General features: G+C 31.4%; 2 protein-coding genes, 1 long non-coding RNA gene and 1 pseudogene across 3 annotated transcripts; 2 read left to right on the top strand and 2 right to left on the bottom strand.

Moving 5' to 3' along the window:
• Nucleotides 1–1,257: 1,257 nt before the first annotated feature.
• LOC123891461 (heat shock cognate 70 kDa protein-like) lies at nucleotides 1,258–3,501 on the bottom strand. The gene is made up of 2 exons (XM_045941334.1): nucleotides 3,187–3,501; nucleotides 1,258–3,032 (listed from the first exon to the last, which is right to left on the bottom strand). Exons 1-2 carry the CDS (start codon nucleotides 3,404–3,406, stop codon nucleotides 1,369–1,371), a joined length of 1,884 nt encoding a protein of 627 aa, XP_045797290.1. The 5' UTR covers nucleotides 3,407–3,501; the 3' UTR covers nucleotides 1,258–1,368.
• A 1,649-nt stretch (nucleotides 3,502–5,150) lies between these two features.
• Nucleotides 5,151–5,745, bottom strand: LOC123891471. The gene is made up of 2 exons (XR_006803128.1): nucleotides 5,559–5,745; nucleotides 5,151–5,458 (listed from the first exon to the last, which is right to left on the bottom strand). It is a non-coding gene; the product is annotated as an uncharacterized LOC123891471 (long non-coding RNA).
• Nucleotides 5,746–9,823: 4,078 nt separating this feature from the next.
• Nucleotides 9,824–11,941, top strand: LOC123891467 (annotated as a pseudogene).
• A 1,976-nt stretch (nucleotides 11,942–13,917) lies between these two features.
• LOC123891468 (heat shock cognate 70 kDa protein-like) lies at nucleotides 13,918–16,283 on the top strand. The gene is made up of 2 exons (XM_045941337.1): nucleotides 13,918–14,128; nucleotides 14,647–16,283. The coding sequence occupies exons 1-2, from the start codon at nucleotides 13,918–13,920 to the stop codon at nucleotides 16,281–16,283; spliced, it is 1,848 nt and encodes a 615-aa protein (XP_045797293.1).
• Nucleotides 16,284–17,394: the final 1,111 nt, after the last annotated feature.

The raw sequence follows: 17,394 nt of genomic DNA, 5'->3' as shown, positions 1-17,394 counted from the left end.
CCGATCCAATTTTGTGCGGTCTAATTTGGATCGGTAATTAAAAAGCTTTGTAATTTTTTTAATTCAAAATTAATTTTACAAAGAAAGGGTGAAATAATGTGTTAGATGTAAAATATGAAATATAATATATTAAAAATTAATATTTTGAAATGACAATTATCAATAATTAAAACATATGAAATAGTAAAAATAAATATATTAAATTCAGCTTCTAAGTATTATTAAAAAATTAAAAACAACAAATACAATGTTAATGCAATATATATCATTAAAAAAGAAGTTAATTAAGTATAAAAAATATTTATGCAATTTGGACAAAAAGATAAAATCTGATCTAGTGATTTTCACAAAATGTCATATAAACACATGTAAAAATATTTGATTTTTTGCAGTTTCCGATTTTTTTTGGATCGATTTACATTTTTAATTTGCATTGGAAATAATTAATATTTAATTTGAAAAAAATAAATTAAAGTGACTCATTTTTTATATATTTTTTAGTATCGAAGTGACTCATTTTTTATATATTTTTTAGTATCGAAGTGACTCATTTTAATATAGAGGGATTATTTATTTGACTACCAATTTAGTAAATGAAATATTTTGGTCATTATAGCTACTAATTTAGCATAGTGATAGGCAGAAAGAAAATGTTTTCTAATTTTTGAGGAGCCTTGGCTCTGGCTATTTTGTATTCACAATTTTCTATCTTTTTTTCTTGCATTTAGAATTCAATTTCCATTCCTTTTTTCAATAATTCTCTCAACTCTGCTCTGTTCATTGATCCGACCAACTGTACATTCATGCCACCCAAAATGACTGACAAAGTCCTTGCCGTGGAATTATATTGACCGGAATTTAGACGCGGAAGGAAGCATTGTTGGGAGAGATTATTAATGGCTCGCTTGATGAGTAGCCCAGCTTGAGGAATGTTTTTAATTGTGACAATCCCTTAGGAGATTATTTTAAACGTATATCGATCCAAAGAGATTAATTAGTGTTCAACTAACAATGCTCGGCTTGGAAGATCAGACATTCATTGGTTTAATTTCAGGAAGGACTTGACAGAGTTGCTTACTTTTGATAATCTGAAGGAGGATGTTTGGATTATGCGTTCAGAAACTTATTTCAAACATATATTTGAAGAGGTTCTTAATGAACTAACAAAACTAAGCATTCAAACGTATGATTCTAACATAACACTTTCGGTGTATTTTCAGGCTCAATCTCAAATCTGCTAATACTCAGGAACAAATATATGATTAAAAGAAACAAGCTCAAGTTATCAAAGAAGCAAAACAAACAGGTCCAACAGTACAAATGAAGAAGCTGAAATTCATAAACATAAATGAAATAAGCAAAAGATTATCAATCAGAATCACTTTCCTCATCGGAGTAACCTCTGTTGCTCTTCTTCAAAGCAGATTCAAAGATGCTCTCGAGTTCCCTCAAAAAGTCGACAAACACAAATGTTTCTTGATGCTCTTTGTCATCAATCAAATTCTTTCCTTTAATCATTGCAGCATTGATTTTCATTTTATCCGTCGAGCTAAGCATGGAAGTAACACTACCATCCTTCATAACTTTTCTCATGTTATAGAGGTAATCATCCAAAACATTCATGGCTTTAACTTTCTTCTGGAACTTAATATCCTCGTCTTTAAACTTCTCAGCTTCTTGAATCATTCTCTCAATTTCTTCCGTTGATAGTCTACCATTTTCTTTCGTAATTGTAATATCTTTCTTATTGCCACTAGTTTCTTCCTCTGCAGAGACAGTTAATATTCCATCGGCATCTATAGCAAAACATACTTGGATAGGAAGGTGGCGAGGCGCAAGAGGAATTTCAAGTTCAAATAAACCAAGCAAGTTATTCTCAGTTGCAATCATTCTCTCACCCTCGTAAACATCGATTGAGACACCAGGTTGGTCATCTTCACATGTGTGGAATACTTTTTTCGTCTTCACAGGAATGGTAGAATTTCTTGGAATCAATACACTCATGATATCGTCTTTTAACGATATACCAAGTGACAGCGGTGTAACATCTCGCAACACTAAGTTTGGAAAAGACTTTATACCTTTACCCAACAAAGCACCTTGCACTGCCGCACCATACGCCACAGCCTCATCTGGGTTTATGCTCACACACAAATCCTTTCCATTGAAAAAGTCATGTAATAGCTGCTGTACTTTTGGAATCCGAGAAGAACCACCAACAAGTACAACATCATCGACAAGTTTCTTATCGATTTTAGCATCAGTAAGACAACTTTGAACCGTCTCCATACACTTCTCAAAGAGTTCATTGTTAAGTTGCTCAAACTTAGCACGAGTGATTGATGAACAAAAATCATTACCCTCAAATAAAGCATCAATATCAATTGTAACCTCTGTGTCAAATGAAAGAGTCCTCTTTGCCCTCTCACACGCAGTCCTCAACCTCCTAATAGCCTTTGAGTTCCCACTAATATCCTTTTTATGCTTCCTCTTAAACTCTTTAACAAAGTGATTTACCATTCTCTGATCGAAGTCCTCTCCTCCGAGGTGAGTGTCTCCAGCAGTAGCCTTGACATCAAATTCATTATTCTTGATCGTTAAAAGGGATACATCGAAAGTTCCACCACCGAGATCAAAGATGAAAATATTTCTACTTTCAGGACAATTTGATCTCCTTTGTAGACCATATGCAAGAGCAGCAGCAGTAGGTTCATTGATTATCCGTAATACATTTAGGCCGGCAACAACACCAGCATCTTTTGTAGCTTTTCGCTGAGAATCATTGAAATAAGCAGGCACAGTAATCACCGCCTCTTTAACCTTTGACTCCAAAAACTTATCTGCTATATCCTTCATTTTCATGAGAATCATAGATGAAATCTGCTCTGGAACTAAACGCTTTTCCTCGTTCTTAAACTTAACAACGATAACAGGGTTGTCGTCGTTTCCATCAACAACCTTAAAGGGCCACAACCGAAGATCATTTTGAATAACAGAATCACTATATTTCCTTCCAATCAACCTCTTTGCATCTGCAAAATTTTTTTTAAAAAAAAAAAAAAAAAAAACTTGTGTTTTATAATTTAATCTTTTTAATAAAAAGCATTACAGATACTGAAAAAATAGTACTCTACATTCTAAATACTTTACAAACCATGCAGCAAAGAAAAAAGATAAATTATTTACCGAAGATAGTGTTGGTTGGATTTGAAGCAGCTTGATTCTTGGCAGCATCACCAATCAACCTTTGTGAGTCAGTGAAAGCAACAAAAGAAGGTGTGGTGTTGTTTCCTTGTTCATTGTGAATAATCTCTGCTCTGTTGTTTTGCTCATTCCATACAGCAACACATGAATAAGTTGTGCCAAGATCAATTCCAATAGCAGGTCCTTCGTATTTTTTGGCCATTCTGTTTCAATGTGAATGAATAGTGTTTCAAATGAAATTAACACTTATGAGAAGATAAAGAGATACAGTACTAGCTAGCATTAGTAATTATTATCTGTGGTTGGTTTTTATATTCGTGGATTAATTAAGAAAATTAATTAGGTGAATGTGTCCATGTTATTGTTTCAAGAAATAGAGTACTCTCTCCGTCCCAGAATATAAGGACTAATTGACAACTGCACGCACACCAATACTTAATTTTGATTACGAATATTTTTAATTGTGTATTAGAAAAAATTATAGAAATTTGATATTTTGAAAATACTCGTCGAAACAAATCAAACAAGATCTTATATGATAATATTTACATTTATATATTTTTATAAAAATACGGTCAAAACAATACATATGAATAGTACATTTACTTAAATGAATTCTTATAAAATAGAACGGAGGGAGTACAATATATTAATGCTTCGTATGGAAATTTGACAGAAAGAAAAACAACCGTTCAACTTCAAATAGGTAGACGTGCACATTAAGTTTCTTTCATTATGGAAACAAGTGAAGATTTTATTATACTACTCTCTCCCCATTTCTTTTTAAGTGTCATTTTAAATCACTGCACATATGTCAATGTACAACTTTGATCACTAATATCTTTAAGGTCTTGCTAAATAGTACCTCCAGGTCACTCTTTAAGCATTCTCTTTAAAGAAATAATTTATCCAAAAAGTGAAGTATTTCAATTTTCAATGCGTTGACTTCACACTTTTCCATAAAATTTAAACAAAAACTTACTATTTAAGATGTTTAAAGAGTAGCCCAAGGGTACTATTTAGCATTTTCCTATATTTAATTATCTATTAGAAAAAATTATGAAAATTTTATATTTTGAAATACTCGTCGAAACAAATTGAACATTAATATTTTAGTACGCATGATTCTCAAACGACACTTAAAAAATAACGGAGGAAGTATGTTGCACTCACAACTCTTTGGTTCATTGATACTCTTTTTAAGCGTCGTTTTATGATGTCAAAAAGTTAAGACTCTCTTTAGATTGATGGAACATGATGAAATAAAGCGAAATAAAATAAAATAGAATGGAGTACAATGGAATAGAAATTTCATTCCATTGTTGATATTTTAACAATGACCAAATAATGTTTTCATTCTTTATGTTTGGAGAGTGGAACAAGTTATAATTTTTTATTTCATTTTTACGCCTTATTTTCAAAAAAAAATAATGAAAATTATTATCATATGTACCACTAAAATCTTTATCTCCTTGAACAATTGAACCACCAAAACAAAGAACATTCTTTTTATACTAAAAAACACACACTTAAGCAAGAAACATGCAAAAACAAAACAAAAAGAGCTTACAATTGTAAGATATATAAATATTCCGTAAAAATAAAATAAAAATAAACATAAAAGAAAAATAAATGGTCAAAGCAAGAAATGAAAAGTATGTTTATTTCATACATATTTGGACCAAATTAATTGGATTGAAAGAAAATTGAAGGACCGGATGGTATAATTTGAAAGGAAAAAAAGCATTTGAGGATCTTCAAAAAATAGTGTACCAATATTTTCTGATATATTTAGTCAAAAAAAAATAAAAAGAATTCTGATATATAAATATCAAATTATAGGCTCAAAGTCAAAACTAACATAAACACTAATTTTCAACTTAACTAGAAAGAAAGTGGATATGCCAAAATGGAGACCATTATGATATCTCAAAATTAAGATATAATTGAAGAAACTATCGATAATATTTTTCATGCTTTATTTCATTTCATTTGCATCATCTTAAAGTACAAAACTAACAAGGTACGTGAAATTAAAAAACCTAAAAGAAAATTTATTTATTGGGTTACATTAACTAAATAAGAACTCATGGAATGTCCTGGTGTGCGGGTCTGACAATCATATAATCTTCCGAGATCTATAATTATTTTAATACACAAAAACCTTTACGACACCATAATTTTTGAATAGGTATTCCATTCCGGGGTTTTCCAACCACTAAACAATCACGATCACGAATACATGGCATGATAGCTGTAATATAAAAAGAGGGAAAAAAATGTTAATAAAATGGGATAAAGTATTGTTTATGAAGTAAAAAAGGAAATTTAAAAAGGAGATAAAAATGGTTTACGAAATGGCGTTTGCATTGAAAGAGGAAATAGGAAGAGAAGGATTATCATAACATGAACAAATTTGAAAATTTTATCCATATTTTTCACTCTTTTATATATCAAATAGAATTTTATTTTTATCACTTTGCATGTTCTCCTTATATAAATAAAATAGTTTTTAATACTTCTAGTTGTGAAAAGACTTTTATTTTTATAATTATTATATGTCTCTTAAGTACAACAATATGTTAATTTTCCCTTTTAGCACCTTTTAGTAAGGAGGTCAAGTAAAAATTCACAAATGAAATATAATTCATTCTTAATTTTTTAACAAACCTTCATTATTTTATAACCTGTCGTGGTAGAAAGTGGAATATCAGAAAAACAATAATTTTTTTTTTTTGACATGCTAAACCCCCCATAGATATAATAGAAAATGCATGAGGAAACACAACAAATTGGAGCTACGAGGTTGAATTGTGTTGATCGATTTTAAAATTATTTCTTTCTTTCTTTTTTAAAATGAATGAAAAAATAAATATATTAAGTTCTTTAATTATGAAAAGATTATACTGAAGCTGGTATACTTGTTCAATTTCCCTCTCCTAATTAGCTCTTCACTTCTGCTAAAGGAACATATCAGTAAGTACTAACCATACCAAAGGTTTTAGATAACGACGGATCGAACGAACGAATTCGAGCACGAATACAATTGACCGGGCGGCCACCATCTTCTGTCATCCTTAAGGAGAAAAATCAAATTTTCAAACGTCATCAGATAAGTTATGACCTCCTACAAGAATTAAATAGACTAATTTATTACTATTCTCTAACCCACAAGCAAACTTCTCAAGCTTCTCCATCAGAATTAGGGAAAACCATTCATGGGCTGGTTAGGGCAATGACCCGCCCCAGTTTTTTTTTTATTTTTTTTATAGGTGTATATACAGATTTTTGTAAAAGGTTATATGATATATAATTGTCATTGCAACATTTTACCATTAGTATTAAGTGATGCAGCAGTAGAGTTGTGTGCGCCCTCTATGTCATTGGCGTGGGTTCGATACTCCTGGAAGCTGTATTTTAGTTAAAATAATAAGAGTAAAAAATTTCTGTTTGGATTGACTTATTTTTGAGCTTATGCGAAACAAAATATGCAAATAAATAAATAAACTCTTATGTATTATTATAGACTTTTCAAGGTAATTTGTGAAGAAAAAAAACTTATAAATATCCAATTTTTGTTAGCGAATACTTATAAACAAGGTTATCAAAACCGGACCAGACCGGGCGGTTGGACCGTGAACCGATCATGAAAACGGTTCGGTTTTTAGCAAAAAACGGATAGGAAACCGACCGGCAAAAAAACGCGTGAACCGGGGTCGAACCGGGTTGAACCGACAAACTGGCCGGGCGGTTCAAGCGCTTTTGCAGTTTTTTTTTTTTAATAAAAAGAAGGGCAAAACGACGTCGTTTTAATTTCTTTTTTTTTAAAAAAAATCTGAAACAAAACAACGACGTCGTAGGAATATGAAATATTTTTGTTTTTTATCTATTTTTCATTTGGTTTGAATTATAAATTTTATTTTATTTTGACTTGTGATATTTTATCTTTTTAATGTGTGAAATTATGAAATATTTAGCAATTATTTATATATATTTATTTATATATTAATTAAAATATATATTTAATTAAAAACGGTTCGATCCCGATTGAACCCGGTCCGACCAATTGAACCTTGAACCGGTGAGCTCGCCGGTTCGATGACCGGTCCGGTTCTGACAACCTTGCTTATAAATTAACGTCAAATTCAAAGGGGAATAATATATAAGTCAATTTTTTAGTGTTGCCAAATAGACAATATCCTTAATATATTAAAACAAAAAACATGTTTGACGCCTAAAGTAGTACATGTGCCGCCCAACTCAACCAACTCTTCGGCTCCCCTACAATTTCACCTTCTATCTTCTTTTTCTTTTTTTATTTTATTTTCTTTTCCAATCTTTATGTGATTAATGATTTAACTTAAGGAAAATGTTAACTTGTGCCCTTAAGGCACATGTTAAGGAAGCAAAAATAGAAATTATTAAATGTTAATTTGTATATTTTGACTTTTGAAGCATTAAATTTCTTGTATCATTAAATGTTGAATTTCTATTTTGGTATATCTTAACATGTGCCCTTAGAGCACATTTTAACAAGACCCTTAACTTAAAGTAAAATAAGTTTGGGTTAAATGTATTTTCGGTCTTTGTAAAATTACAAATTTTTAAGTTTAGTCCTCAAAAAAAATTATTAACTCTTAGTCCCTATTTTTATTTTAGTTTTAATTGCATATTTAGTCCCTTATATTTATTTTATGTTTCAATTTGGTCTCTTATGTTTAAAATATTTCAAGTTGGTTCCTTATGCTATTGATGTCAACATAAGTTCTTCCTTTTCATTAAATTTTGAGATAATTTTTTCTAACTTTTCGCTAAATTTTGAGTTAATTTTTTCTAAAACTTCCAAATAGTACCCTTCTAAGTTGTCTGCGTACACAAATCTATTAGGAATGTAGATGATTTAAATAAAAATTTGACTAAAAAGACCAACTTGAAACTTTTTAAACATAAGAGACCAAATTGAAACATAAAATAAACACAAGCGACCAAATATGCATTTAAACCTTTATTTTGATTAATTTTTGGGACTGAAAGTATAACTTTGTAAAAAGTTTTCAAAATTTGTATTGTTCTTATAAACTATAATACTATGAAGGATTAAAATTACTATTAAAATTTAATATGGACTAAATTTCAAAGAACGTAATTTTGTATAGGGATTAAAAACATATTTAACCCAATAAATTTTTTGTCTTAAATATATCAAATTTTGTTTTCAGTATCTATAAATTTTGTTAACAAGTTTTGGTGTTTCAAATATTTTTCGTCAAGCCTTTTGGTCTTCAAATATTTTTCGTCACGACTTTTGGTCCTTACTTTTTAGTCAACTCATGCATGACATTCGAAATTTAGAATTTTTTGCGGTCATATTTAGTACATTATAAAAATATCTTTTGCAAAAACTTAATTTTTTTTAACAAGTAATGAATTAAATATGAATTTTTAAGTTTTTGTCACTTAACAAATCATATTTAATTCTTCTTTTTAACAAATAATCTAAATTTTTAAGGGAGAAAGTTTTACAATATCAAAGAAATTATATCAAAATAGCAAAAGAAGTTTGTAGAAAAAGATAACATATGACGATCAAAAGAAAATTATACGGGAGAGAATGTTTCTTTTCAAGGGTCATACCACACATAATTGTTGATCTCCATAATTGCTTCTAATTTAATAATTTGATAGTTTGCTTGAAATAATGTTGATCTCCATTATTTTACAACTTAGTTAGATTTGTTATTAGGTTTTATACTTCCCTTCTCTGTAAGTATCTTTTTTGCAAAATTTTAAATTTTTTTAACGAGAGATAAATTAAATATGAAGTTTGTTTTAATCTTTTTCCACATATAAATTCATAAATAATTTATCTTATGTTAAAAAAAATTAAATTTTTTTCAGAGATGTTCTTAGAATAATATTATAAACATGGATACAAAAAATCATTCAAAAATGTAAAAGTATACAAGAGTTTGATTAAAAGTAAGGACCAAAACAAATCATTGAATTAGGAGAACATGAATTTCGATTTCTGAGAGTAACATTTTTGAATAAAATATTATTTATATCACGGCCGAACTCTAAATTACCAAATTTCTTCTCCTAAAAACGGAGATTAAGAACAAAAAAATTGCCATCAATCTATTAACTTATTAAACATTTTTTTTAATCCATAAACCATATGATTATGATCTTCATAACTAGACTATTTTGAAATAAAAATATTATTTACAAATTCATAAATTTATAATTTCTATAAAAAATAATAATCATATACTTGTAAAAAAAATTATAATATCTATGCATTGCCTCGTGCATCGCACGGGTAGAAGTACTAGTGTATATATATAGCCAGGTTAATCTTGACAAGAATTATCTTAGTACTTGCAAGAATAATTTGCTCATACAATTTTAAAGTAAATAAATAAACAGTATTGCGAGGAAATGAAACGTTTAGCTGATAACTCCAGTTTTTGAAAACTACAATACTATTTATGTTTCACCATTTGCAATGTGAACTTAAAAGGACCATTTTCCTATAATATTGAAGAAAGGGTTTCTTGTTGTGTGTGTGAGGAGAAAAAGAGTTTCATTCAAGCTTCCAACTTCCAAGTGAACGATCATGGCTAGAAAATACGAAGGACATGCTGTGGGTATAGACCTTGGAAACAACTTATTCATGTGTTGCTGTTTGGTTGGATCAAAAAAACAGAGTTGACATTATCCACAATGATGAAGGCAATAAAATCACACCTTCTTTTGTTGCTTTTACTGATGATCAAAGGTTGGTCGGTGATGCCGCTAAGGATCAAGCTGCTATCAACCCAGAGAACACTGTCTTTGGTAAATTTCTATTCTCAAATCTGTGAATATTTACTGTTATTATAGCTAAGTTTTAAATTATGACTAAACTAACGGTTAATGTCGCCTTGCCCTAATGACTGACTTATATATGTATTATGATTACTGCTATTTGTTAGTAGAACAGATGAACGATGCATGAAAAATTTCTATTAATATTTTTTCCAGATGCTAAGAGGTTAATTGGAAGAAAGTTTAATGATCCTGTTGTTCAAAAAGATATGATGTTATGGCCATTTAAGGTTATTTCTGGTGTTAATGAAAAACCTATGGTTACGGTTAAGTACAAGGGTCAGGAGAAGGTTTTTTGTGCCGAGGAAATTTCATCTATTGTGCTCACAAAAATGAAGGAGATTGCAGAGGCTTATTTGAAATCACCTGTTAAAAGTGCAGTAGTCACTGTGCCTGCTTATTTCAATGATGCTCAACGAAAAGCAACCATGGATGCTGGTGCCATTGCTGGCCTTAATGTTATGAGGATCATCAATGAACCAACTGCTGCAGCTATTGCATATGGCCTTGACAATAGAGATAACTACGATGGTGAAAGGAATATTTTTGTCTTTGATCTTGGTGGTGGGACTTTTGATGTGTCCCTCCTCACAATTAAAGGTGATGTCTTTGAAGTTAAAGCCACAGCTGGAAATACTCACCTTGGTGGAGAGGACTTTGATAACCGAATGTTGAACTACTTTGTTGAAGAATTTAGGAGGAAGAACAAAGTAGATATTACTAGGAATCCGAGAGCCTTGAGGAGGTTGAGAACTGCATGTGAAAAGGCAAAACGGACACTTTCTTTCCAATTAGTCACCGCTATTGAGATTGATTATTTATGTGACGGAATTGATTTCTCTTCATCAATCACTCGTGTCAAGTTTGAGGAAATCAATATGGACCTTTTTAACGAGTGTATAGAGACTGTTAAGAGTTGTCTTAATGATTCTAAGATAGAGAAGAGTAGTGTCGATGATATTGTTCTTGTTGGTGGCTCATCTAGGATTCCAAAAGTGCAGGAACTATTCAGTGATTTCTTCATTGGGAAGGATTTGTGCAAGAGCATCAACCCTGATGAGGCTGTTGCTTATGGTGCAGCTGTCCAGGCTGCTGTGTTGTGTGAAGACATTAATAATCTTCCAAAATTTGTGTTGCGAGATGTTACCCCTTTGTCTCTTGGTATCTTTGTGATGGGAGATATCATGGGTGTGGTTGTTCCTAGGAATACTTCCATACCTGTCATGAGGAGTCAAGAATGTTATACTGTTATGGATAACCAACATGAAGCCCGGATTCTGGTTTACGAGGGTGAGAGGGCAAGAGCCACTGAAAACAATTTGCTTGGTACTTTTATTCTTTCTCGTCTTTTAGGTGTCCCTCGTGGTAATCCCATAGAGGTATCTTTTACTATTGACGAAAATGGTATCCTAACTGTTTCTGCAAAGGAAAAATCAACGGGCAATACAAATGAAATCACAATAACCAATGACAAAGAAAGGTTGTCAACAGTTGAAATTAAAAAATTGATTCAAGAAGCAGAGGAGTATCGTGCAGAAGATATGAAATTCCTAAGAAAGGCTAAGCTAATGAATGCATTAGATGACTGCGTTTACAAGTTGAGAAAAACTCTAAACAATAAGGATCTTAAATCAAAGCTTTCCTCTCAAAAAGTTAGAAGGATCAATCGTGCAATTACAGTGGCTACAAATTTGCCTAATAAGAATAACCAGCAGAATGAAGTAGATGTTCTTGAGGATCATGTGAAGGAGCTTGAGAGTATGTTGGCAGACCTTGAAGTCAACACTCCCTAGTTTTCTTTTTCGGTAATTAGATTTTTAAGTGTTGTCTTGCTTTTGAATGTGATGAACGGAAACCTTTACGATGATTATCTATTATATCTATTAGTATTTTGAAGGTTGGATAAAATTTGAAGCGGACATGTTTTCGGAAACTGTTTCTGTTTGTGACCTGTAAACAAACTTTACCATGACTTTTATGCATTCTTGTTACAAGTTCTGCTAATATAAGTTTTATTTGATTGGTTTACAAGTTTCTTTGATTAGTTTACAATGTCAACCTCTTGTCGTGGTCTAGTTATAACCTATTTTATATGCTCTAAAGAATGAAGGATGTTAAATCAAAACTATCATCTCAAAAAGTTGAAAAGATCAATCTTGCAATTACAAAAGCAACAAATTTGCTTGATAAGAACAAGCACCAGAATGAACTATATGTTCTCGAATATCATTTGAAGGAGCTTGAATGTATGTCGCAAGACATTGAAATCAAGTATGACTAGTTTGTTCTTCGGTAGTTAGAATGTTAAGTGTTGTCTTGCTATTTTTGTATGATTTGAATTGAAACTTTGGTGATGTTTATTATCTGTGATATCTGTTAGTATTTTGAAGGTTTGAGACTAACTTTGTAGTTTGCCATATTATTCAGCAAAAGAAATATTCCAGTTCAAATTCTTAACCAGATTTAACATGATCCAATTAATTTAATATCTTCAAAACCACCTCCAATAGTAGTATCTATTTCAATAAAAATAAAAAATAGACTTGTAGTTTTGGTCCCGTATTTTCACCATTTTGTAGAATTAGTCCCTCTATTTTAAAATTGGACAGTTTTAGTCCCCCTAGCTTATATTTTGTATAAAATATGGTGATACAATGTGTTTTAACTTAACTATATGAAGAATTTTTCTTATAATTTCATCAATATTGATATTTTCTCAACATCAGATCAGATGGCACGTCGTTTAAAAGATATCATATCGTTAATTTATAGTTAAAAATTGTGATAGAGGAATCAAAACTGTCGAATTTTAAAATAGAAGGACCAATTTTGCAAAATGATGAAAATAGGGGAGCAAAACTGCAATTAAGCCTAAGAAATAATATCTATTAGTTACTATGCTATCATTGGGAGAAAAAGAGTCCACAAATTCAAGCTCAACTGACAGAAATGTTGAAATTTCTACTGTCGGACGTCAGGATGGGGGTTTGAACCCCGAACACTCTATTTATTGTGTGTGAGTTTTCAATTAATTTGCCATTTCGTCTATCAACAAAAATATTTGTGGTTGTCTGTCTCCCGAGAGGTCACTTGGTTGTGGAGTTGTTCCACTTCCTAGAGGAACTCGGTTCGAGACCTGGCATGGGAGAGAGAAGAAGAGAAAAAAATTTGCGGAACCTAAAGATTAAAAAGTTAAAATATGTGATATAATTTTTTTTTTATATAAGTATCATTATTATTATTATTTTTTATAGTAGATTTGATTTATTTTTTTTTTGATAGAGTATATAAGTATTATTATTTATTTTTTAAACATTTGATATAAGAATTATAATTGATACATGCATATAAAATTATCGGTGGGTCTCATTTAGGGTCTGTTTGATTCTATGAAAAGAAAGTGGGAGGAAAGAAAATTACAACAATCAATAAACTTAGACTACTTTATAGTTAATATTTCATTGATTGATTTTCGTAATTTTTTTTTCTCACACTTTCTTTTCATATAATCAAACAGACCATTAGTAAGTTTCATTGATGTGCGGATTGCTGAGTTGGAGAAATTAAGTATTACTAAAAAAAAAATTACTATATCAAAAAAAAAATTGTACACGTAGATCCACTGTAGAAATTAATTTAGGTTTATTTTTTTTATTATTGTCAAACATGGGCCGGATCAACCCGCCCCAATAAGATAAATACCAAAATCCCGCCCTATTGATCACAGAGAAACAGTTATTCAGTTATTGTTATTCCCAATCATCACTAAGGAAAAAGCCAATAACAAAATTTTGCTATAAGAAACGCTTCATCTTCTTTTTGATTGTTTGAAGGATTAATTGCATGGCGGAAAGGTATGCTGTAGGAATAGACCTTGGAACAACCTATTCTTGTGTTGCTGTTTGGTTGGAGGATAAAAACAGAGTTGAGATAATCCACAACGATGAAGGCAACAAAATCACACCCTCCTTTGTAGCTTTCACTGATCATCAGAGGTTGGTCGGTGGTTCTGCTAAGGATCAAGCTGCCATCAATCCACAAAACACTGTTTTTGGTATATTTCTATTTCTATTCTGCAAAGTACAATCTTTTAATATTTAGTTTTATTATAGACAAAAAGTTTTTAGAATGTGATTAAGGGTGCTCTTGATCTGCTAAAAAATAATAAACTGGATTGACAGTTTCAAACTTTCAATTGTATCATGTTTGTGTGTTAAAAAAGAATTTGGACATACAAACTTTTTGGCAGAAGTTGTTTAAAATAACTAAACCTAATAACCTTTTGTACAACAAATATTGTACCAGACGACACAAAATTTGTGCCATACGTTAACTGTTTGTCCTGTGTTGTTATGTTTACCATTTATCTTTTGCAAATCAAACCGACTCTATGAGCTTTATTCAGAAAAACAGACCCTAGGCTAGTGGTCGTGGTTTCTTTGTGATTCCTTAATAGCAGAAAATTATGCAGCTATTGCGGCCTTAGATAATGTTATGTTGTGCTATAGCTACTAGCGTTTCCATTAAAATAGATGAATGATGCTAATAAACTATTAATATATTTTTTTTCAGATGCAAAGAGGTTAATTGGTAGGAAATTCAGTGACCCTATTGTTCAAAAAGATATATTACTGTGGCCATTTAAGGTTATTTCTGGCGTTAATGACAAACCTATGATTAGTGTTAAGTACAAAGGCCAGGAGAAGCTTCTTTGTGCGGAGGAAATTTCATCTATTGTCCTCACAAATATGAAAGAAATTGCAGAGGCATATTTGGAATCACCGGTTAAAGATGTAGTTGTTACTGTTCCAGCTTATTTCAACGATTCTCAGCGAAAAGCCACCATGGATGCCGGTGCCATTGCTGGCCTTAATGTTATGCGAATTATTAATGAACCCACTGCTGCCGCCATTGCATATGGCCTTGATAAGAGAGCTAACTGTGAAGGTGAAAGGAATATTTTTGTGTTTGATCTTGGTGGTGGAACTTTTGATGTGTCTCTCCTGACAATTAAAGGTGATGTCTTTGAAGTTAAAGCTACTGCTGGAAACACTCACATTGGAGGAGAGGACTTTGACAATAGAATGTTGAACTACTTTGTCGAGGAATTTAAGAGGAAGAACAAAGTGGATATCACTAGGAATCCAAGAGCCTTGAGAAGGTTGAAAACTGCATGTGAAAAGGCAAAAAGGACACTAACATTCAAATCACTCGCCTCTATTGAGATAGATAATTTATTTGAGGGCATTGACTTCTCTTCATCGATCACTCGTGTCAAATTTGAGGAAATTAATATGGACCTTTTTAATGAGTGTATGAAGACTGTTGAGAGTTGTTTTACTGATTCAAAGATGGACAAGAGCAGTGTAGATGATATTGTTCTTGTGGGTGGCTCGTCTAGGATTCCCAAAGTGCAGAAACTGTTGCGTGATTTCTTCAATGGGAAGTATTTGTGCAAGAGCATCAATCCTGATGAGGCTGTTGCTTGTGGGGCAGCAGTTCATGCTGCTTTGCTGAGTGAAGGGCTTAAGAATGTTCCAAACTTGGTGCTGCGAGATGTTACACCCTTGTCACTTGGTATTTCAATAAATCCAGGTATACGTGCCATGGATGTGGTAATTCCTAGGAACACTTCCATCCCTGTCAAGAAAGCAAAAGGATATGGAACACCTAAGGATAGTTGTGGTGTCTCTATTGAGGTTTATGAGGGTGAGAGAGCAAGTGTTGCAGACAACAATCTGCTTGGTTCTTTTATTCTTTTTTGTCCTGGTGTTCCTGGTGACATGCCCGTGGAGGTATGCTTTACTATCGATGAAAATGGTATCTTAACTGTTTCTGCAAAGGAAAAATCTACCGGTAATAAGAACGAGATCACAATAACCAACGACAGAGAAAGGTTATCTACAGAAGAAATTAAAAAATTGATTGAAGAAGCTAGAGAGTATCACGCTGAAGATGAGAGATTCCTAAGAAAGGCTAAGGTAATGAATGAATTAGATGACTGCATTTACAAGCTGACGAATGCTCTAAAGAATGAGGATGTTAAATCAAACCTATCATCTCATAAAATTAAAAAGATCAATCTTGCAATTACTAAGGCTACAAATTTGCTTGATAAGAACAAGCACCAGAATGAACTACATGTTCTCGAAAATCATTTGAAGGGGCTTGAAAGTATTTTGGAAGACATTGAAATCAAGAATGGCTAGTTTTTTTTTTTAGTAGTTCGAATGTTAAGTGTTGTCTTGCTTTTTTAGTATGTTGTGAATTGAAACCTTGGTGATGATTATTATCTGTATTTTTTGCCATATTATCCAATGTTGTTCCTGCTGCTGACTTGTAAGCCTAAACCAACATTACCATGCCAACATTGTGCTAAAAGACCGTAACAATGACTTTGGCATTCTTGATTTGATAACCATTTCAGTTAATATAGATTTATTGAAGTAGTTTACAGGTTTCTAGTTGGAGTAATTTGCAGTATATATCAAGTTGGAGTTTTGATTACTGGCTAGCATGTTTTTAGTAAAAAGGTTCGGTGATTGGATTCTCAAGTATTATTGTGTGGAAAAACATATTGTGAGCCTTAATTTGTTTAAACTTTCAAGTAATGTGTGTTTTGTTTGTGCGCGTCATTTTCATTCGTAAGATTGAGCATTGCCGTTTTTATAAACACTGAGTACTGATTGAAAACCTTTGATTCTATCTCTTAAACTTGTAGTATATATACAAAATGAAGTATTTTGTAGTTTGAATTTCTTAAACTGTAATCTGAAAAATTTCATCGCTTGAATCTTATGTCTGGTTCTCACAACATTGAGTAGAATGTATTAGACTTTCCGAAACCAAACATGGAGTTGTAAGACTGGTTAAAAAGAAAACATAAATTCAAATCTCATGAAACCAAATCTTTTAAAAAAAATTCAAAAATAAAACAAAAATGGCTTAAATGCAGCTTTAACACTCGTAGTTTGATCGAATTTGAATTTTAACCCTCGTATTTTAAAATTCGGAATTTTAGCCCGTCTATTTTGACTAAATTTATATATTACCCTCTATTTTAGAAAACATGTCATCATATCAATACAAAAATACCATATTTTTACTAAAAAATAAAATAAAAGACTAAATAAAATCAAGAAACAAACAAATATATACCAAAAAATTACTTATTTTTCAAGAAAAACATGTTCTTGTTGATGTTTTCCTCAAAAAGAAATAATTATTTGCTAATTTTCTAATATTTATTTTCAAATAACAAATATATATTTTTCTCAACGGGACCCGCCGTCTGACCACCTTTGTCAGGAGGACTTTCGA

This window comes from Trifolium pratense, linkage group LG6 (genome assembly GCF_020283565.1).
Source record: "Trifolium pratense cultivar HEN17-A07 linkage group LG6, ARS_RC_1.1, whole genome shotgun sequence".
In the NCBI taxonomy this organism is placed as follows: Eukaryota; Viridiplantae; Streptophyta; class Magnoliopsida; order Fabales; family Fabaceae; genus Trifolium; species Trifolium pratense.
This window is presented reverse-complemented; position numbering and strand designations above follow the sequence as displayed.